Raw genomic sequence first — 23906 nt, forward strand, 5'->3', positions numbered from 1 at the left:
CTCACTCAGCATGTAAAGAACCTGTTCTCAGCAAAGCCAAGTGACACTGAAGAGGTGGAGATTTTTACTTTCCCAGTGATAGGCATGTCCTTGCAAATGGGATACAGAACAGGGCCTTGATTGTGAGGCTGGGAACTGAAAGCCATGATCTCTTCTCTAACACAAAATCTTTCACAGAATTGTTAGAATGAGCAGTTATTCTCACAAAAGTTTACATTAAAGGACAAATGGTTTTCTTATCTGTGCAATCTGTCACACATTGCCAGCATCTGCTTTATTTGGTGACTGACATGAGTTTGAGCACAATATTTCTTCTGCATTTCTCAGATGATCACTGGTAATTCTGGCTGAACTCTAGCGAGTTATATCTATCTTGTATTTTAAAATTTAAATTATTAAATAGCAGTGGGAAGTTTGGTGTTTTGGTATCATATAGGATTTCATTAGAATTTTGAGCTCATTTACTTTGGCTTCTGTCTGTGTGTGGAGGTCTAAAAAAGAACCAAAATCTACATTAAGACAACTAAGAATAGAAGCTGTGACTCAAAATGCTTTGAGATTAATTGATATTAGTTGGAATGGAGAGTAAGGACTATTTTTAAATGAAAGGAAAAGGAGAAATATTAGGCTAGAGTAAGTCATTAATCATTAAAATGACTTTCCAGTATGAAATCATTAGCCAGACCAAGGACAAGGTTCAAAATGAGATCTATGTCCCAATTTACTATGGATCACACTGTGAGGTCTGCAGCCCCAGCTCTGAGTTGTGCATTCAGTCCTAACTTAGCATGGTAGCCTGCCAGATCATATTCTTCTGTTCTGACTGCCCTAATTATGGATTGCCAGTAATGACAATTCCATTTTGCAAACAAAGTTTTTGAGGATTTCTGGTTTGGGGTGGTGGTGGTGGTGGTGAGGGACTTTGGTTTGGGGATGTTTTAGGGTTTTTTGGGGGTTTTTTTGGGGTCTGGTTTTATTTGTTAGTTGTTGATTTGGCTTTTTTTTTCTGTTCCAAAAGCTTGTGATAAAAATTTTAACTTCAGCTCTTCAATATGGAGGCTTATATCTATGCTCTGTTTGATTTGGATCTAGAATTTAAACCAAATCAACCATAACTGGGCTGCTTTTGTTCTAAATTCTGATCTACTCATCTTTTAATCTTCCCTGCTGAAGCTGTCCTTTGTGTGTGAAAGTAGCCACAGCTCTGTAGAGAGAGAAGTGGAGTATCTGATGGCTGAGTAATCTCTTTCTTTACTTGGAAATTTAAATGGAAAATCCATCTCAAGTTTAAGGAAAATTTTCTCAGAACCTATACCTTCCCAATTAAATGGCTTGGCACTGGATAATAAAAATTCCCAGCAAATGATATTTCAGGGTCTGCTGTTAAATTGTTGGTTATGAATGTCACAAAGTTTCCGATTTTACCATCAATTTTTCTGTAAACTGGACTCCAGCAGCACTTCACTTCTGAGTTGAAATAAGAATTCACCATGGAGACCTCATTTTAGTGTGAACAAAATTGTAGGATCTGGCTTCTATCTTCCCCATGGCTTAATTTACTGGTTTGCCAAATAAAAAGAGCTGTGAATCTGAAAAAATATTGATATCTTAAAAAGCAAAGCTATACAGAGAAGATCTGAAGAGCCACCTTTGCACAAAGTCCTAGTCCTGTAAAGTCACCAAAGCCACGATTTCATCCTTACACATAATTACATTCACTGTTGTCTTTAAAACAATAGATAAATTCCTTGAAAAGGGACTTCTGTAGAGGAAGTTAGTTGCTATTTGGTTTCTTTTAAAACTCCTTTTTCCCTTGTCTCTGCAGTCCTCCCTTTTGCCAAATTGTCCTCTGAAGCCCAACAGTTGTGGGGCCTTCATATCCCCATTCAGAGCTGCTGCTGTTGAGCACATGCTTGGGAGTGCAGTTTGGAGCAGCTCAGGAAATAAAAACCTCCCTTCAGAGCTGGCAGTGTCCAACAGCAAAGCTATAAATACTCATTGGTCTCTCCTTTATTTCTCTCACTCCACTTTTCCAGTGAAAACTGTCACTACCTGTTGTTACCTCAAGTATGCTCAGCGCCCCTACAAGACTTCAAAATCCTTGTATTCTGTGCTTTTTTCACTTCCCTCTGGTCCTTTCTGACCAAACCATTCTATGGTTCTGTTATTCTATGATTCTGTGATTGTATGATCATGATTCTATGATTCTATGATCAGAGTTTGAGGAAGGAGCGTAAATATTCTCCCGATATTTTCCATCCATCTGCCATCTAGATGTTTCCCTGTTGTCTTTCTCACTCTCCTGTGCATTTATATATGTGCCTCTTTTCTCTCTTAACCTTAGCGGGTTTTTTCTCATCCTCATGTTTTCTTTCTCATCAACCAGAAATATCGAAAGCAGACTGTGAAATTGTAGGGTTTTGTACCACTTTATGTCTCTGTATCAAACCAAGTACAGTCATACAAATAATTTCAATCAAATAAATTCTTATTTATGAGATTAGTCTGGACTGTAACTTTAACAGTTTTCACCTCTAGAAACATGAGGGCTAAGAACAAAATCTCATTTAGGGGGAAGCTCCCAGTCCCAGCGTTCTTGTTTTAGCTTCACAGCTAAGTTCACCTCTGCTATGCAGTCCCTAAATGGATAGATTTGTCTCTTCATTGCACCTCAACTAATTTCATGTCCTCTAATCTAATCAAAAGTGACTCTTCTTGCCAAGAAAATTGCCTCTTTAAGTATATCTTACCTTTGCTGCAATACTGACACTAGAAATTGCTGTTATGTACTGGGCCAAGCAAATTATTTTTAAGGCAAAATTATTAAACTATGATCTTGCTTAATCCTTCTATAAATATTTGGAGAAGAAAAATATGCTTTAATGTTGTTTCAGTTCTGCATTTTTTTGGTGAATAATCTGTGAATAATTCACTTTCCAGATGCAAAGTATTACTGAGGTATTATGATAAGACTAAGGAAAACACAATCCAAGATGTATTTCATTTAGAGGGCTGTGTGCTTTTCAAAACAGAGGCTTTGGTGCCACCACTCATAAAATGTAAAGCACTCATCTTGCTTTTAGACCACCTGCCCATAATGGTGGAGGAACATTCCTTGTTCCATTGGAGGCAGTATCAGGGTCACACCAGTGCTGCTGCATTTCATGTCCAAAGATAAAATAGTTTCAGTTGTGCTACCTTTTGACAAATGCCACTGCAGATGAAATCTTGTTGAGTGGATCTGGGATTTGTTAATTCTTGCCTCACAGACATCTGTTCCTTGTCCCAAGTCCCTGATGCTGTCTGCCTTCATGCAGTATTAAACCAAGTTGATAAGACCTTTGTCCAAATGTGGGTGTATGGAAAAAGCAATTGGACCAGGCCAGAAATATCTACCCCTGAGCTGTGGTTCAAAGCTATGTGTAGAACATAGTTTAGTTATAACTTTATTAGTAGAAGTTGGCCACTGTTTTTCTGCAGGACTTGACAATGTTGAAATCTTTGCAGTTAGGTCCTGCAAGTCTTACCTGGCCAGTCTTGTCTTTGGCTAGGTTATAAGTGATAAGTACTGTGTGGAGCTATGCAGCAGTTGTTCTTTCTTAAATCTTATCTAGGATATTATTTCAAGCTGTTTTGACTTGTCTGCCATATAAAACTTGGGATGAAGAGAGTGTATGAAACAAAACCACCCAGCCAGCAGAGAAATTAGATTAAAACTATGTCTAAGAGAAATCTTCATAAACATCTCCTGTTACATCTTTTCTTATCCAGAATCCTGGCCACAATGAAGTCAATGGAAAAACTCCAGTTGCTGCTAAGAAAGGCCAGAATTTTATTCCAAGTCTGTGAAATAAGCCATAATTAACCTTCCGTTGTGGCTGCCAGAATCCATGTCACCACTTGCTTCCACTTTCAGAATGTAATTTTAGTGAAAATCTGTCCAAAAATTAAGAGGCATTTAAGGAATAGCCAAGTGACTTTCTCCCTCTATCACTCTCTCTTATACACCCAGTTAATTTAAAAAACGTGCCCTAATGCCTTCCACAGTTTTCTTTTGTAACAAATGTTAAAGACCCTGCACTAACATAATGGAAAATTCTCCTTGTTATTGCTTGCTCTTCATTTATGTTTTGGATTGAAGAACTTCTACAGCTCACCACACTCTAATTAATGGTCATTAATTATTGACAACTTTGCTTTATTCTGTGAAGTAACTTATATCCCTTTCTTCCACAAATAAATAACTGATGTTTTTAATTACCTTTCTATAAATATTTGGTTTAGCTCAGGTCAGGAGTTCCTGCTGGATGTTCAGTATGCATTTGGGCTACCCTTTTACCCGAAGTATGAAGTACAATTTACTGACGAAGAAAAGGGCCTTTCCTTGAAAATTATGCAATATATCTCCAATTTCATAAACTCTGGGTAAGTGTAAGATATTTAACAATCGTGACTGGGGAGATGGTGAGAAATAGAGGGAGTGTTGTCAGTCCAGATCTTGCCCTCACTTAGTCATTCTCCATTTACTCTGCAGTTTGTAAGCCTACAGTGGGATTTGGTCCACACTGTTGGAAAGCCATGGTCAAATTACCAACCAGAGCAACCACCAAAGGTTTAGAGTATGAGACTTTTCTAGGAGGAATAAACATTTTATCTCCAGCTGCAAATTCTACTAAAGTACATGCAGGCTTCAAAGACCTTGGTCTTGTCTCCAGAGCTTAGTTCTAGGACCCAAATTCTTAAACTTCTTGGCTAAGAATTCTCTTTTTCCCATAAGAAAAGGGACAGCACAAGAAGACACAGTGCACCCTTTGCCAATTACTCTGTGAACGTCATTCTGTGCTACTGTGCTGTGGCCACACTTGAGAATGAGAAGTATCTCTGGAAACCTACTGTGGAAATGGTGGGAACACTGACTTAATGTGCTTTTTCCAGTGTCTTGGGTTGGGCTGGGATTGAGGGCTGTTGAGGCTGTTCATAAGCCTGTGTCTGTGTACCTGTTCTGAGGAAGTGAACCAGATTTAAAAAGGTGCTGTCAGATGAGGCACCTTGAATGATTCACCAGTCTGGACTGAATTTGAACCCCTCTGATCAGAGGGACTGGGTACACATTTCCCTGACCTAGCCAATCTTCTTATCATTCTACTGTTCATGTCATTCTTCTCTAATGATAATGTCTCCCACTCCCTTAGAAATCCAAACTACCTGCACAGTTTCTCAAGAAGAATGTTGGGGGTGATGCCTGCCTGGCCTATGTATCTGTCAAGTGATGATGGCGATAACTACAAGGAATTCACTGTTTCTTTGCCGACACTTAAAGGACTGAAAAAAGCAGACTGTTCCTTTTGGTCTGATTATATCAGCAGGCTGAAAGCATCCACAGGTGAGAAGAGTGTCTTCTGACATTAAATAAACTGTAAATTCTCTACTTAAAGTTTATGTGTGACTATAGCACTGTTACGTTGCTGTGGAAAAGCACTTTTCACAAATTAAACATCTTGCAATGTCCAGGGTATATAGTTAAGAATGTAACATTAAACAAATTTACTTTATAGCAGATAATGTGTGATAAAGTTTAATTGTCCTGGAGTTTAACTAGCTAGAAAAATATTCTTGTTATGGTGGTAGAAGATGTGATGAAGCCATATAGAGAGCTTGCTCCCTATTTACAGTCATTATATAGACTCTGGGTAAACTGGAAGGTTGTGTATGCAGGTGTCTTGTATACTGGAAACACCTAACATGAGAATGTTGAGACTCCTATGGATTAAGAGCAGCACAAACCATTTCCATCCACTGTAAAATTGCAGCTGAGGCTTTATATCTTATGGTTCCTGCATGCTTTGACTTTTCACTAGATTAGTTTATTCAACTTTTTTTATAGCTGTGGTGATTATACCTCTTGCATGTGTCCTTTTATATTTGTCATATATTTTAATGCAGCTATGAGAGCCCTTCAATTTTTTTCTTACTGCTTAGGACAGTAAAACTAACTCTGCTTAGATTTCAATCTGTTGCCTGTCCTGAATTTATTCTAGTAAATAAACTCCCCTTCATATCTGTGTATCTTGTAAATAAATGTGGATAGCCTCAAGCAAAGCAAACAAAACCATCCCTTTTTGGCAGGCAGAGATGTTTTGAATTGTTCTTGGAGGCCTGCAAGTTTTGCATGTGTTTTTTATGTCCTAAGGATTCATCTTCACAGTGAATACACTTCAGGCTTGCCCTGTTTTGGGGGCTGTTGAATTTCTGAGAACAAAATGTACTTTCCAAGACACCGAGTGACCCAGGCTATCTGTGCCTGACATGAGACTTCAGATGGGCTGAGGCTGATGTTTGAGTGACTCAAAACTAAAACATCTCAGAACCATCAAGCTGGTGGTTCTGATGCAAACACAGAGCATCAATTCTCTCATTCAATAGAAAACCTCAATCTTTACTCATGGTCTTTCTTCCAAAGTAGAGTCAAGATTTTGTTGTCAGCCTTTTCATCAGTTTCCTGGTATCCCTCAATGTCTTTCAGGGTCAGAGGGGATACTTCGATCTCTCCAATGGCTTTGTGCTGGTTGAGATATTGCTAATTTTCACAGCTTTATTCTGAGGTTTAAACAGTCCTGGCAATAACTCCTAGATCTTTTTGAGCCTCATCTCACAGCACTGTGGCTGTGTAATGCCCGACTGGGCTGAAGTCACAGCTCTGGTAGTGACTGCTGACCAAGCACCACGGACAGAGACTATTCCTAGCACCTATGGAAATTCCCCAAAAAGTGGGAAAATACCCACCAGAGCATATTTTTTCTGACACAGACAAAATTTAAAACTATACAAACTAGCATAGTAACACAAAATTAATGTATGGGTTAGTCCAATGATCTGTCTCATTCAATATCCTGCTCTTGTCCATGGCCAAAGCCAAATTCTTGAATGTTAAACATAAAAATACAGGGAGCAAGAGAAAAACATACTTGAAGAGTTCACAAGGTTGAGTAAAATATTTGAAAATAAGCCATAAAGTGTGAAATTTATGGAGTATGGATTGTCAAGAAAATGTTTAAAAAGTACATGTCAAAAGTACATGTTCATCTTCAAGCAGAACTGAGTACACCCAGCTGGATCTCTAAGCCAGTATTTGCTTGGCCTCAGCACCATGGTAATGCAGTTACAAAGCTGATTTCTGCTAAATTCCATCTCACAGCAATGTTGGCTTGACACTTTGCTTTGATAGTTGTTTTTAATCTGTTCTCTCTTTTGAATACTGTACTTCTTAATATAATTTAAATAGACATCACATCAAACCCTTTTCTGCTACAGACCCCTTAGCCTGGGATGGTAACTTAGCGAGACGTATCCTGTGAGTCTCTTGATAACAATCTGAGCCCAGGTCCTCATTAGAAAAGATTCATAATGTTTATCAGTTCAGTTTTAAAGAGTGCAAAAAACTCTGATGGTGATGGCTGAACACCCTTAATTTGTTTTTGAGAGGATGTTGTGCTGAAATCCGTGCCAAAGCAGTGTCAGTCTAACAGTACAAGTTCATCACTTGCATGGCTCCCAGAAATTAGATTCTGCAGGAATTGAGTCCCTATACACAATGTTTTTACCTCGTTGATGTGTGTACTTGCACATGAGGTAGTTTGCTGTACCTCCCTTCAGAACTAAAGCCCTGCACCTCTGTTGTTCCCTGACTGCTCCAGCCTCTGCTCCTGGAGTGCTCCTGGAGTGCTCCTGGAGTCAGGCTGTCCTGTGGGACCTTGGCATATGCTGAACACCAGATTTGGGAGAGCAATGCTGCTCTCCCAACATTTTTGGATGTTGTACCTTGTGCTCCTTCCTGAGTGGGATTCATTTGTCTGTCAACTACTCTGAGATCCAATCTAACACTCTTCTGCCTTTCAAAAATTATAAATGTTCATGATTACATTCTTGGATAGTTGTTGTGAGTTGCAATTTGTGGCTTCATGTCAAGTAGATGGAATTTACAAGTGTGCCAGCAAGAGGCATGGATAACAAAACATTCCAGTCTTCACATCTAAGTACAAAGGTGTACAGGATCTAGTATGATGCAATCTCAACCAGCTGTGATGAATCCTGTTTTGTTGATCTCATCTCTTCCTTGAAATCAATATTTTTCCAGCTTCATATACCATCTGGAATCTATAAGCAAAAAAAATCCCCAATATATTTCAATAAAATGGAGAAGAGCTGGACAAACCAATGATCATAAAATATAGCTGGAAGTAGCATTTAAAATGTTTTTCTCAATCCTTTGTATACTGCCATGGGAAATGTCTTGACTTGGAAATGTTAAATCAGGGATGACTAAAGGCTCAAAGCTCAATATCTCCATCCAACAGAAAACTGAGGTGTTCCTTGCTGTGGTTTAAGCTAAACTCATAAATTTCAGCTTCTGGAATAAAACATCTCATATTAAGAATCTGAGATGTCTTTTAGGTTATTCACTGCTGGATAGAGAAGCTGTTTATCTTAACTGTTACCTGTAATTTTCTTTCCATTTAGTAAAAAAAATTGTCCAAGTTGGAGTTTCATTTTGTGATCAGACCAAAATATTTAATGACAGAATGTATCATTTGTCCCTGGCACATAACTGGAATGTATGTTGTATTTGAAGATAATTTTTAAAATCCATGTAAAAAATGCAATGATTCATCATAATGTTTGCTGGCAGCGCCATCACAAACTATGGAGGGAACTTGGAATCTGTTTCACTGCCAATGAACTAACAATCTCTTGAAGTTTTCTTTGAGACCAGTTTGTAAAGCTGACATTTTGGGGAGCAGTTTGCTTGGGGAATTATGAAAGTGATGGTGCTTGAAGAGGTTTGGAGCTCCCATGGCTGCATTTCAAAAACATGCTTTATATTTTGAATTATGACGGTTTCCATGGGAAACATCAAACTGAGAAACAAGAAGAGTGGCAGTTGTGGAAAAAGGGAGCTGTGGATGGCTTTTTCCAGGGAATGTGTTAATAACTTGAAATTCAGTTCAAAACAGGAGCTCCAGGATGTTTATATATATTCAGACAGATGTCTGGATGCTAACATTCCCATTACATAGTGAGGTGGACTGTGTGTGTCTAACAGTGAGTTCCTTTGTAAGGGGCCTCTCACTGCATCCCAAACAGGTGGAGTTGGATCCAGTCTGCATCTCTTACTCCTCTAGCTGGTATCTAAACAGAACCAATCCTCCTAAAACAAGTGCCTCTGTCAGCAGTCTTCCAGCTGGGGAGAAATACCTTTAGTGTGTCACAATGAAATCTTTAGTGTCTCACAATGAAATCTTGTCTGCCAAACTCATGTGCCTAAATTTTTACTTTTAGGCATATTTTTCATGCCCAAGTTAGCCAGATTGGACTATATATCTGTAGAAAATTCAACAGGTAGCAAAGCTAGAGCCTTCTCCATGAGCTCTGGGATGCCATGTAAGACAAACAAGAGTCCAAAGAATGCTCAGAGTTCAGGCTTGAATCAAAACTGAATCAGGAATGTTGTTAGCATTTATCTTTTATCCTTTCTAGTCACACCTTCTTTTTTGGAAATCTCAAATAGAAAACATTCCTTCAGTATGAGGGACATCTGTGCAGCAATGAGAGCACTCTGGCTATGAGACATTAAATAAACACCCTCAGTACAGGTTCTTGACATAACTTGGTGGTGTTGAGGCAACTGCATCACTGAAATAGGGTTGAAGAGTGAAATCATAGAAGGTAAAAAATAATAAAGAAAAGATTTGTTGGAGGTGGGTGTTTGGGGCTTTTTATATTACAGACAGACAAAAAATTAATGTTGCCTACACTTCCTACCTGGCAGGGAATTTTCAGGAGATAATAGAAAAATAAAATCTTGCATGAGTGGAGAAAAAACTCTTATGTATTCCAATGGCAGTTATTTAAAGGACAATACTTAATTACCATGAGGTGATCTACCATTACCCTAAAGCATTTTGCAAATGGATTGCCAACTGAAAAAATACAGTTACCTGAACATTTATAGCTGCATGAAAGGTTTTTAGGTGTGACTGACAAAATGTGTACCTTGTAGCTTGCTGCCTCAGTGATATGACATCTGTTTTAATCTTAATTTATTGTCTTTTCAGGAAGTGCAAGTGGTGGAGAGCCCTCTACAGAAAACAGCTCTGGTGAAACTCCAAGTGAAGTCACCTCCCTGGAGAGCCAGCCCCTGGGGGATGAGGTGTCTTACAGCAGATAGGGAATCACAGGGCTGTGGGGTGGCTTTGTCACACAGTTGTGCATCCACACAACCAGATGAACAACACTTCCTTCAGTTAACTTTCTCAACAAGTCAATTAGACCTTTCAATAAAGTAGTTTTCAAGAAAATTTATTAATATGGCACAAAATAAGCACTACAGCTATTGTTTTAAGTCAAAAGAGACTCTAATTTGAACAAAATAAAGTATCAATAAAAACTGAAAAACCAAAACAAATACACTTGGTCTTTATTTCTTGCAACTACACAAATGCCAGCATATTCCAGTGTCACCAGCCAGAAAAGGACCTACATTAAAGCACTCAGAAGCCCCTCATTGATGAGGCTTAGATTTGTTAAATGTCAAATCTCTCTTGTTCTTTTTTATTACTCATCCTGTCATGAGCTGCTGATAGGAGAGAGAGCCTGGTTTGGCATTCTGGAGAAAACTAAAGAAGTCTAAAATAGGAAGGAAAAGCAATTAAGAAGGGAATCAAGAGTATGCATTGAGTGTGTTCACATGAAGTCATGCACATGCTATATTCATGATCTCCTGTGAAATTATTTGAAGACTATTTGGATAAGGCAAAGTACACAGAAGAGATAATGCAAAGAATATGCTCATTAAAGCTTAGATCATGCCATCCCTGGGACTGCTCTCTGTCATGTGCCCAGGTTCCAAAGGTCTTACCAAGATAGAAGAAAAACCATGTTACATTCCTAGTTATTATACTTGCATCCTGTTCAACAAACAGTAAAAATATTGGAAGAATCAAGAAGCTCATTAATTGGTTAAATATAAAAAAGCAAATGTGGAGAACTCAAACTCTGTTTTCCATCATTAGCTATACCTAAAGTAGCTAACTGGAAAGAGAAAAAAAAATTCCAAACAAAACAAAAACCAAAACTATTTAAGAGCTTTTTAAAAAATCCAGATATTAAACATCTATCTCAACAGAGGATGCTTTCTTTGCAGTAACCATAGATACAGAAGCTCTGATTCCTTGGGCAAGACTGGGCTTATTTTTGTCCTATTTGAGAACTAATTGTTGGTCACAGCAACTCCAGTATTATTCTGCTGCCCATAGAACTGCTAAACAGAGAATGGATTTAAAAGGATTCAGTATTGACTTATGTTAATGAAAGACAAATCTTTTCCCGCTCACTATTCAGCTCCACCTTGAGTCCAGAGATGTCTCAGGAATTTAAGAAAAGATTTTCATTTTGAGCCAGGAATGCAACAACTTAGCCTTTTAGGCTCCTAATTACAGTCTTGGCCATCTGGTAGGGCTGGTAGATGGACAGGTCTGACTGGGTTTTTTGGTCACCCCTCCTGAGATATCCAGCTTAACTGCCAATTTGGTAAAAGAGTCTATTTAAGTATGGATGTTTTTGTAAAACATCTTTATTTCTATCTTTATTTTTATTTTATGACTGACTGCCCACACACACCCTGTTATAGTGGATGCAGCTCTTTAGGCTGTTCTGTCTTTCTCCAGGTTTCCTCTAAGTGTCTTTTCTATAGCCCAGTGTTGGCTTTCTCCTTTAAAAAAGCATGAATATATTCTTCCGCAGTTCTCTGCACCCTCTTCTTCTCTTATGCTAGTCCTGCTCACTCTCCATGCTCCTTTAAACTTGCTTCTGTCAAGGCACATTTTGATGCTGACAAATGCAGTCTCAGATCCCTTGTGTTCCTGTAATTCCACATTTCCTCATCTTCCCACATCTTCCATCCCATATCCTTAAGCTCAAACATCTTTGAATTCTGAGATGACTTTTGCATCAGCACAAGTGATTCAGTGTTTTTGGCTGTGAGTCTCATCACCTTCCTGACTTTACTCCTCTTTCTAATTGGGAACCATGCTGTTAGAAATATCCCTGTCAAATCCAACAGGAGATTTAATTAGAAAAGCACACATGTGGACTGACTGACAGAGGTCAGGAAACTTTAGCCTTGGTGATACTGAGAGGCCAAGTCTGCTCCCACATATAATTCCTAGCAAGAAAAATACATTCCCAGACTATTTAGGTCATTGAGCTCTAAACTGAAATACCAAAGACTGCAGTGATCTGGTATGGAAGCAATGCACAGAAGCACAACTAGAGCCATGCTTTCCTTCTTCCTACTGGAAATGGCTATAATATTTTAAAAGTGTAGCATTCTTTAAAACTTACTATGAGCACACACATGGACAACTCAAGTTAATGTAATTTATTTAATTTGGACTTTTTGAAAGACAAGCTGTCAGAACCTATCTGTATGTGTTGCTTGTAATACTTGAATACCTAACCTACAGCATTTTGTGTGATTTTTTCACACAGGAGAAATTAGGCAATAGAGAAAAAATGTGGAGTATTAGAAATATTTTACCATGCAGAGTTGGAAAGAAAACAGCTGACTTAATGGCAATGCTGGAACGTTGATTGTTTGCATAAGTACTTGACACATAGAGCTGGAACATCACAGTTGTCATCCTGCTATTCCTACATCATATAATTCCCTTGGCTAAAATTAAGGACTCAGTCTTTCACCATAGCAGCACCATAGTCAATGTTATGTATTACATAAAGACTCACATTCTCTCTAACTTGCTCCAACTACACTGCTCAACAGCAGTGGCTTATGTAGTAGTAATTAGATATTTATGGACCATTGCTTCTCCCTGTATGAGGCTTAAAAGAAATAAACAAAGCAAAAGATCTTCCACATGGTTCTCATTTGGTCTTTGAAACACAGACACTGGCCTGGCTAGGATTTTTTATAAATTTCAGGTGTGAGAGAATTTGTTTAATCAGAAGTACGATAGCCAGGGCTTTCAACATTTTCTATTTTTTTTCTGTTTTTATATGAGGCTGATCTGGCCCAATGCTGATGGTTGCTACTTCCTGCTCCTGCATATGTGAATCCTCTAGCATGGCCTTTGGTCAGGATGATGTTTGCTCCTTCTCCTAGTTTTCCAGCTGCCCAGAGAAGACCCTTTGATTCCAGCACTGGCTGAAACTTGGTGAGCCTCAGCTGAGAGCTCATGTGCCCTCAAGGACAATTAAGACAGTTTTGCATCAGGATTCTTGACAAATCTGCTCACTCTTTGAGAGGCCAGTGTATGACTGTGGAGAATGCTGTTTTCCTCAGCACAGGTTTTGGATCATTACAAAAGCTATTATTTTCTTGTTTTAAGGAGACCTCCTTTTCCTTCCTGTTGCTATTCCTCATATATTCTGCGATCATGGCATGAGAGGCAATGCCTCAGGAGTTTATCTTTCCTGCTTCTTACACAATCTCTCTACAGGCAGTCTGGTGAGCACAAGTCAATGTAACTTTTAGTATCTTCTAGGCCTCTGATAGGAGTCAGATGGGACTGGATATTTTTAAACATTACAGATGTTTTTCAAAGCTGACTAAGGAGCTCTGTAAGTCAGATCCCACTAACCTGTAGGGAATTTGGATGCCCGGTTCCCATTATGGCTTTGGAAACCCCACCCAACATCTGTGCAATGGTCAGTGCTCATTTAGGAGCCTTTTCCCTTTCATGATGAGTGGATGGCCACAGACAGAAGCACCATTGCAATTGGCAGCAGTTCATTGACTCACAAGGGGAGAATTTAGCTTGTTGTTTAGCTTCCCAGTTCAGACTGAGATCTTTAGCAAGACAGACCAAAAAAGCTTGCTTATTTTTGTTTCATCCAAATAAGACAGCAGTCAGTTTTCAGGGGCAGCCAGCATTTTCATGACCATTATTAGCATACAGGTACTGTCTCACACAGAGAAGTAATGCACACATCCAAAGAGACTCACATATCCCTGTTTTAAACTCTGGAAAGAATTCAGTCACAATCAGTTTAGTGCAGCTTTTTATACATACCACTGAAAGCAGTGATCTGCTCTGCATGTGCCAGCTTAAGTGAAATGAGAGCCCAAATTCAAGAACAGAGACTTGATGTTTTCTACATTATGCAATCACAATTGCTCAGATATGTAAATTTTAAATAACAGAAAGATGATTTTTCAATGAAAAGTATTTTGTTTAAAATATTTTGGCTGGATACCTCAAAAATAGGTTACCTAGGCAAGGCAAGGATTTATTCTGGCTCTGAAGAGTAGTAGAGCTGTTTCCAGTAATGTTCACCAAAGGGGAAGGATGGACCTCAACCTGACTCTTCCTTTCATCCCAAAAGGAAGCAGTCACTTCCCACCAAGTGCTGAACAGAGCCCTGTGTCATTTCCCCATTCTCTCCAAATTCACAAAGCTGTTTAGGCACCTAACTTAGCACCTTGGGAGCTAGCTAAGCCTAACACCTGCAGTCCTGCCCTGCATTATTGTCCATAACTCCTACAAGATGTGGGTATGGAATAAGGCTTTCAAGAGCAGCCAGAGTTGTGCCTGACAGCCTGGTTTCTGTGGCTCCAAAGCTCTGTTTTCTCACAGTTTGTGTTGCAGCCTCCCGAGCTGTCAGAACTTGTGGCTGTGAGAAGAAGGTTCAATCAATCACTTGGACATGATGATGCAAGGGCTGCATGCCCACCCAAGGGACCCCTCCAGGACAAGCACTCCCAAGAGACAGGCTCCCATGTTTGTTAAAACATCCTGAAAAGCTTTTCCTGGCCCAGCCAAAACAGTCAAAAACCCCTTCACAAGCCTGACTGCTTTCAATGACAGCAGCTGGCTGGCAGGAGGGAAGGCAAACTGACAGACGTGCTTGCTTCAGATCACTTACACGGCAGTTTGCTCCTTTCATGCCTGGTAATAAACACCTCAACAAGGGCTGAGGCTCTTGAATTTGGCAGAAAAGCCATGGGCTTGCCTTTCAGTTGAAGTCAAAAATGTCATCAGAGCCAGAGGCTGCAAGCTGCACTGATTCAGAGCAGTGGCACTCAGAATGGTGACTGTGTTTATGAGGGAATGAATTATTCCTTTGCCAAGATGCCACAAGTGCTCTAAAAGGAGCACTCTCTCTGACAAGCCATTTTTCACCAAGCCCCTCCCCACAACCTTCCACCCTGGAGTCCAGCTGCAGATTTACACCTTTTTTACCACCTTTTTTGGAACATTTTAGCATGCTAAAAATAGATCCCTTGGGCTATGCTTAGCTCTCAGTAAGGCCATTGTCTCACAGACTGGAGCTCAATGAAGCTTGATGGAAGACTAGAAAGATAAATTTTGAGTATGATTCCCAGGGATCAAGTGCTTGGGATCTGCCCAGACAAATCTAACATACTCCTTTAATCCACCACCTTTTATTTTGGGTGAAATTTGCCTTTCCTGTTATTATTCTCATTCCTTCCATTGCATGCAATTCTCCATAGCTGACCAGGCTGTTCTGGTGGAGGACCTCATGCTCCCCTTTGTGTTTACCTGCCAGTGACCAAAGCTGGTGACAGTGGTTTGGTTTCATTTCAACACCAATGAAAGGCTGGCTGTTCCAATGTAAGCCCCCAAACACATCTACATGTGTTTCTTTTATCGTTTGCTTGAGTCCTCTTTTTCTGTCATCTCGTGAGGGTTGCAGGATGGGGCTGGAATGGAAGGGCAGGTAGATTTCAAGGTACAGCAGTGTAAGAAATTATCCTCAGGAAAAGGTAAATTAGAGGAGGCCACATTGCTGCCCTGCTCATGATGCTCCCATAGGTCAGGTTTGTGTGAGAAAAATGTCTTGTTTGTGAGGACACTGGAGCTGGGGTTGTTATTCCAGACAGGTCCTTCTGCACAAATCAGTTTACACTAGTGGAGGAGCAGTCCTATTGCTTGTGAAACTCAAAAAAAGGGGCACTTTTCATCTATAATGGTGATGCTTTTGCCAGCAAATAAGCATATCAAGAAATCCACATTCCCCAACTGATTTTGTTTTGTCAGAGCCCCTGAGCCAACAGGAAATGCTGTCCTGGAAGAATCCTGCTCCATATCCACAGCCCTCCCTGGGCTGCTGAGCCTGAGCTTGCCAGCACTCAGCCTCTCTCCTGCCCACTCTTCTTCCTGCCCTCTGCAGACGCTTTTGCTCTTCTCTTTAACCCCTAATTATTTATTTCCACTCTATCCCATTTTTTCTCACTGTCTATGTTGATTTCACACAACTCCTCTCCCCCACCTTCAAGCTGAGCCTCTGATGCAAAGCCAACATCTGAGGTTCTCTGCAGAGTTCCAGCCAGATATCCCTCTCCTCTCCAGGTGAGAGTCCTCACTTAGCAAGGACTCCAGTCCCTGCCCATTCTGGTTTCTGTGCTGTGATTCTGTCCTTAACTGCAGCAATCCCTAACAGAATTTATTTTTTTTTACCTGCTGTTGTCACTGTCATATTTTCTGGAAAAATCCCTTTGCCCAGGACTTTTCTCCTGGGAAACTGAGAAACCTCAGAGAAAAATGAAAACAATAATTATCTCATTTGCTTCTCCTGTGTTGTGCTGCTTTGGAATGTGGTTTGGACATTGTTTACCAACAGGTGCATGTTTGATTGGTTTCATGTGAATTGTTTTGACTTAATGACCAATCACGTCCATCTGTGTCAGACTCTGGAAGGAGTCATGAGTTTTCATTATCATTCTTTGTATCCTTTCTCTATTATTTAGTATAGTTTAGTATAGCATAATATAATATAATAATATAATATAATATAATATAATATAATATAATATAATATAATATAATATAATATAATATAATATAATATAATATAATATAATTCTTCTAAGAACATGGAGTCAGATTTCATAATTTCCTTCCTTTGTCAGGGGACCCCAAAAGTACCACATGCTGTGAGTAGAAGATTGTTGTGCTTCTGCTGTGGGGAACTCAGACATATTCTACTTCTGCTTTTCCTGAGATTTACTTAACATTTCATGATGATTGCGAATAAGATAAAAAATAGAAGGAGGAAGAAAATTTAAAATAATGTTTAAAAAAATTTAAATAAAGTGTTTTAATGTTAAAAGGTGCTTGGGGACTTAGTTTAGTGCTGATTAAAGGAATAGAGCTCTGCAGAAAGCAGATGATTCACAGGCCCTAAGAGCAACATTTACGGGTAGTGGATAAAATCGAATGGTAATAGTATAAAGGAAAAAAATAATAAATTCAAACTGCACTGCAGTACTGCCTGAGACACAACATCTTTAATTCCCACTCAGCATTTTCACTCAACCACCACAGTAAATAGGTCTGTGAATGAACGTCTGCTGAGATAAAAGAACCTGCGTAACAGTTGACATCAAAAGAAAGGCCTTTTTTTGCCTAATACATTGGAGACGTTGTTTCCAACAAGAACAATTCATCCAAGTGAAATTCTGGCCACTTGTACTGCAGCCAGATCAGGAACACTTCCTGCAACTGGCCAAGAAAGTGTCTGGCCCTGGAAGCAGCCTGAAGTTCTTAGTACTTTGAAAAAAGCCAGAAGGTCAAATAGAGCTGAGGTGTTTTCCCACTGAAACTTTAGTTTTCCCAGCTAAAATCTCTCTGGCTTCAAATCTGTCTTCCCTGATGAGAGCAGTGGTCAGGGAAGAGCAAAACAAACTTGCTGACACTGCAAGACCACCAAGCCCCAGCCTTAGAGAGTGCTGCAGGGCTGAGCCTGGTCTGTGGCTAATTTAGAAACAGCTGGGGCAAAATTCCAACTCCCCCCAACACCCTGTGGGCTGCAGTGCAGACAGAACCAGGGCAAGAGGCAAAAACATCAAATATCAGATCATGATATTTGATTGCTAACTTAGATGTTGGCTTTTTGTAAGAAGGACCAGAGATCTGCAGGGGGGACAGATGTCTCCACTCAGGGCACGTGTCAGAGCATCAGCTGGTGGTGCTGGGGAGAAAGAGGGCCTGGGTTAAGCAGGGTGAACAGTTGAACACAAAATGTTCCCTCTGTCTGTGCAAGTCTCCTTCCAGAGGTGTGCATCATGAGACAAACCAGAGACTCAATGCAACTGAAAGATTGCTGTGATTACAAGGGAGATGTGAATAATGAGCTATTTGCTAAGTCTTCCTCCAAGTGCAATGTGCAACAGGCATGTTCCATGCTGCTTGTTAGTAACTTTTAAACCAAAGCCCAAGGCAGAGCATTTTCAGCAATTCTTAGGCAGGAATGGTGTGCTAGTCTCTGTTAGGACACAGTACATTTTCTATATGCACACATACCCACACTATGTTGTCACCCTACTAATACACATTGTTAATTGGGCCCCATGACTGTGAAGTTTTTACACCATTTTTAAATGACCAGCTAACAGCCCAGAAACAGGATTTTCTGAAAGCTTTCTCTTGTGCATCATCATCTCCTGATCCATCACAATGCCAGCCCATCAAATTTACTCTCACATATTTGTTTTGCCCCACTGGCTGCAGCCTTCACTGGGCACTGCTCTTTCTGGCTGAACCTGTGGAGTTGGTGGCATGTGAAGGGCATTAATTTTTATTACAGCTCTGGGTCAATCCCTGCAGACAGGCAGCAAATATGATGAATACAGAAATAAGTTGCTGATGCTGAGTGCTGCATCAAGACCTCTTATTTTAAATTCCCAAAGTACAGAGTATCATTCGTAGCTGAAGGGAAACTTTAAAAGCATTTAGCAGTGCCAGGTTTCTCTGTCACTCTTCTAGACAACACCACTCTACTTGCTTATGCAAGTGGAAATTGCAGATGTCACAGAGATTCCCAGCAAATCTCTGTGATATCTGAATGAGGGAACTGGGAGGCTCTGCACCACTACTGGGGTGAGCTGGAAAGGGCTATGGAGCCAGATATCCTTCCACAGAGGCCTGATGGGTTTTCTTATTACCTTCCAGAGTCTTCTTGTGAACAACTTTATTAAACGAATGTGTTAAGTTACATAAAAATAATCAACAGAATCATGACAAAACCCTGGACAGACAAGGTTGTTGGCAGTCTCAAAAAAACATGTATCATCTCAGTTATTAATGGCCAAAGCTGTCAGGAGATTTTAAAACTTTCCAAATTGTCATCCAGTAGCTGGTGAGTCAGACACAGCCTTCAGATGAAGAGTTGAAGTTTTCTTTCATTTTTCTTCTCTGCTGAAGGAATCCAAACATTCAAAACTCTGAAAAGGCTCAGGCTACCATTCAGGGCTCCTTTGGGATAAAAGGTTGATCCCCAATGAAGAAAAATGAAGTGTTGATAGAACCAACTGCTGCAGAAAATGCAGAAAAGAGAAAAAAGAGAAAGGATATGGCAATGTATTCCTTCTTGCATAAGGCCTTGGCTGTTTGAGATTTTGTTGTGGAGGATGCAGTCACTCTTCCACCACAAAGACCAAGGCAGAAATTTTCAGTATTCAGTCTATTAATTTGAAATAGTAGGGCATTTTCTGTATTCAGTTCCAAGACCCAAAAGCACAATAGAAAATGTGAGTTTCTTTTTTTTTTTTTTTCCTTTTTAATTGACTGGAGAAAAATGTCTGTCCAGCAAACAGGAGTCCCTGTATCATTTGCTTTTACAAGCTTCTGAAAGGCCCTCATTTCATCATCCCTCAAGAAATCAACATCAGTCTGGGGCCAGGTGTTTCACTACTACTCCAAATGTCTGGGTGACTTCAATCTTGTCTGATCTTCATTGACAGAGTAATTTGAAATGTTTTATCCTGACCAAAAAACATTTATCTTGTCTCCCTGTGTTCCCTGATATTATTTATTGTCTCTCATAACTAATCATTCTGAAAAGAAGAATGATGTGAAGTGATGGTGACAATTCAGGGCCAGGAAACATGGGAGAAATTGCCTGTCTTGCACAGAGGATTCATCAGGGTAGGAGGTCAGAGATAAGTTCCAGCTTTATCTAATTCACTAATATGGCTGTAGCCACTGAAGATAATGGAAAGAGGTACTATAGAAAACTACATTTTCTAATATTTACTAATAACACTTCAATTGTTTCCCCTATAATTTACAAAATGTCAGGAGTAAGTTTTTCTGGATCCTTTTGAAGGGGATGATCACCCACGGGTGTTGGCTGAGAATGTGGCTCCAGCTCAGCAGGTTCCCCTGCAGGAGAGATGAGCAGCCTAGGGCATAGGCTGAGGACTTCTTCCAGGGCTGAGGCACCTCATGGATCAGCTGTTTCATGGCTTAAAAACCTGATAAACCATTAGCAGCTACTAAGGGATCCTTATGAGACACGTCAATCTGACTTTAGGAGTCACATGTGAGTCATGTCGTGTGAGCAGAGGACTTCCCAGTTCTCTTTTGGGAGGAATTATCAAAATGAAATCCTAACAGTCCCATCTGCTGTATGGACTGCACATGCCAGTCAAAATGTTACCTATCTCCAGTTCCCCCTTTCTTCACTCTCCTGAAGACAGAGATTTGAATACATATGGAATAAAAATTTGAAGTGACAGGTTTATCAGGATTTGATTCTGCAATCTCAGGGTTTTTTTTAACATAAGAAGTTATTTTTCCTTTGAGCTGTATATGACCGTCTGAGACAGACAAGGAGCTAAGAAAGGGGCAAGGAATTGCAGAAAACACAGCTGAAAGATAAATTTCCTGCTCAGGCTTTCTCTTGAAGATCAGTTTTGGAGTCTCTTCTTCAGAATGAAGATTCCATATTACTTGACTACCCTAGAGCTCAGAAACATCAGCCAGCTATGAATGCATCAAGGAGTTCTTGTTTTCTTTAGCTAATCTCTGTTTTCTATGTTAGTCCCTTCGAGAGGAGCCCTGGTTCCACTCTGTTCTCACCAGCACAGCAGCCTGACCTGCTCTCTGGGCAGCTCCTCTGACCTCTCTCAGCCTGAAGACGTTCCTTGCCACAAGCATCCCAAACACTCTCTCCTCATCTAATGTGCTCACATCAGGATTCCTGGCTTGAGGCATTTGGCTCAATCACAGCTGCTAAGATTTCTTGGAAATTCAACCACAGTGTCATAATTCCAAGGCATGTGTTCATTTTTGCTTTCGTGTTGAGATGTGAAAACATGGGTTTCTTGTCTGCTGTGATGGAAATTCCATCGTGCCAATGGCCATATATTCCTTTTGTTCCCTAATCCTGAAAGTGCTGGATGCTTTTTGGGCTTCTCATGTGATAAAAACAGATGTATTCTCAATTATGTTCAGTGCCTGCATTAATGAAAATATTTTAATTTCTTCCAGAGTTAACTTTGTATTTTTTTGCAAGAAGGCATTTTTCTTCTAAGTGTTATTAATTCCAGTGTGACTAACATCACCTGGAAACCTGGAAGCTGAACATTCCATTTACTCCAGTTTTTCACACAGCCAAGTTCAGAGAAACTTTTAGCAAAGAAGCAGTCGACTCTTGGATGTTTCCCCTTGTCATCACCATGTCAGCAGTGTTGGTGGCTGTAGCCAGTTACCTCTGGTAACAGGCGAGACACCAATAATCCCATCCTGGCCTCAAAACCTTTCAGAACCTCGTGCCTCTGTCAGATTGATTTAGCTGGGTGACTTGATAAACAATGCTCAGATTTGTCAGGGCAAAGAATTTTGGAACTGAATTACAATTACCCTTTTGAGGCTGAAGAGAAAATCATCAGCCCTCCTTACTAAAGACTGAAGAATTTTAGGCCAGGGTCTCATTTTGATTTAATATGTTCCATTCATTGCTTCTGTCTGAAATCAATTAATCAATAAAGCATGATCCTTCACATGTTTTAGGCATTTTGTATTTGGCTAGGAGGCTCATCAACACTTTTGAAATTGGATACTTTTGAAAACCCCCTAAGAAAAAGCCTACCATCCTTAAACACTTAATGTCTAATCAAGCACCCTTGCTATAACGCCATCTTCCAGGCTTTGAAGGAAAATCAGATGGGATTTGTGACTGACTGCAGTGGATTAATTGACCTGTTTAAAAATGCTCTTTTAAAAAAGTGTGCAGTTCTGGGTGCTGTAATGTAGGAAGGATATATGGCTATTAGAGAGTATCCAAAAGGCTGTGAGGATGGTGAAGGGTCTGGAGGGGAAACCATAGGAAGAGCAGCTCAGGTCTTGGTTTGTTCAGCCTGAATGAGTCAGAGGGGAGACCTTACTGCAGTCTGCAACTTTCTCAGGAGGGGAAGAGAGAAGCAGACACTGATCTCTTCTCTGTGGCCACCAGTGACAGAGGGAAAGGCCTGAAGAAAAGTCAGGGGAAGTTCAAGCTGGATATCAGGAACAGTTTTTTACCCAGAGGGAGGTTGGGCACTGGAATGAGCTCAATTTGCCATTGCTGAAAAACCCCCAGCAAATTAAACTTTGGACATATTTAAATGAGTTTTTAAATTTATTTTTCATACATTTTCTTTCCTTCGGAAGCTAGTTTTATGGCCATCTCTATTTACAAGTTATGAATGTGAAGTCTGGAGCTGTGTCTACATCTTTGAACTATCCTTCAGGAGAGGGAGGGGGAAGGGCTCCTGCAAAAAAATGAGACATGTAGAGAGGAATTACAAGTTCCCCATTTGCGAGAGAAGGACACCTGGCACTTTTTCTTCAAAGCCTTTCCTAAGCTCTGAAGCATAGAATCATTGACATGATGAAAAATATGAAACAAGTGTCTACAAGAACCAGAGTCTGAACTTGGACTCCCTTCAATTTCATATCTCAATTACTAAACAATCTTTATTTTCCAGGTTGTGGTCACACAGATGTACTTTCACAAGGCTCATTTGCCATCTTCACTCTTCTTGAATTTCCACCCACCTTGTTTGTGTTACAGATTTTGTTTATAATCTCTTTGTCCAGCCAATTTTATTTTTTTTCTCCTCTAATAGTGCACACGTGGAGGATCTGCTTTCCTGGTGATTCACGGGCTCTGGGACACACTGCCTGGAGACTGCCACTGGATGCTGGCCAAGGGCTGTCTTTGAGCTGTGTCTGCAAACATGGGTCAGAGTTCAGGTTCATTTTGCAGGACTAAAATTAGCTCAGCAGGTTTAGACAGGAAACTGCTCCCTCTAGACCCAATTTCAAGGCAATTAGGGTTGTGCTTTTTCACCATGGTGCTTCTGAGCTAGACTCTGTCCCACAGCAAGAATAACATGGGAAGCACCCATTATTGTGTATTGTTGTGGCTTGGCATGAGGAAAGAATGCACACATTCTATTTATACCTCAGCATCAGACCAGGGGAGATTGTGGTGAGGATTTTCAGTGGGCTTTTGCTTTCCAAAGATATTGGCATGTATAGGTACTGCAAGTAGCAATCACTTACACGGGGCAAAACATCAATCCTCAGTTTTAGGAGGTGTTTCCATCATGGATATACTGCCCTTCCAGTACTGCTCCAGCACTGGACTCTTTCAAAATGACCATGTGTGTTATAAGGGCTAATTTCATAAGTGAAATATTTTAACCTCACTATCAGATCCCAGAGGGCCTCAACATCCAAAGTTCAGGAACAGGACAGGAATGAGATGGTGGAATTTGTCCTTGCACAGAGGACACACATTGTTTATGTCCACTTCAATGCTATTTTGGAGCACTCTTTCATGTATGGTGCCTCCTCTGGCCTTTAGCAAAGGTTGGTATTTTCTCAGAACATTTTTATGCTGAAAGGCACTCCACGACTTGTGAGGGCTCTGTTGAGGGCATAAAGAATACAACTAGGGTCACCTACAATAATTAGATTATGCATCTGTTGTGCCTGTATTCCAAATGGTGAGCTGCATGCCCTTTTCAGTCAATCTCAGAGGAAAATTGTTCTCATACTAAAATAAATGTTTAAAATAAATTGGCTCAATTCCCAGTC

At 40.1% G+C, this 23906-nt stretch overlaps 1 protein-coding gene across 1 annotated transcript in view; it reads left to right on the forward strand.

Moving 5' to 3' along the window:
- The window catches only part of TG (thyroglobulin), a 146838-nt gene extending 136382 nt beyond the window's left edge, over positions 1-10456 (forward strand). Inside the window, exons 46-48 of the mRNA XM_064397698.1 lie at positions 4285-4425; positions 5193-5383; positions 10113-10456. Of these exons, the coding sequence (XP_064253768.1) occupies positions 4285-4425; positions 5193-5383; positions 10113-10225 (445 nt within the window). The 3' untranslated portion in view covers positions 10226-10456. The remainder of the gene's footprint in view (positions 1-4284; positions 4426-5192; positions 5384-10112) is intronic.
- The last annotated feature ends 13450 nt before the right edge of the window (positions 10457-23906 follow it).

This window comes from Passer domesticus, chromosome 1 (genome assembly GCF_036417665.1).
Source record: "Passer domesticus isolate bPasDom1 chromosome 1, bPasDom1.hap1, whole genome shotgun sequence".
NCBI classification, from domain to species: domain Eukaryota; kingdom Metazoa; phylum Chordata; class Aves; order Passeriformes; family Passeridae; genus Passer; species Passer domesticus.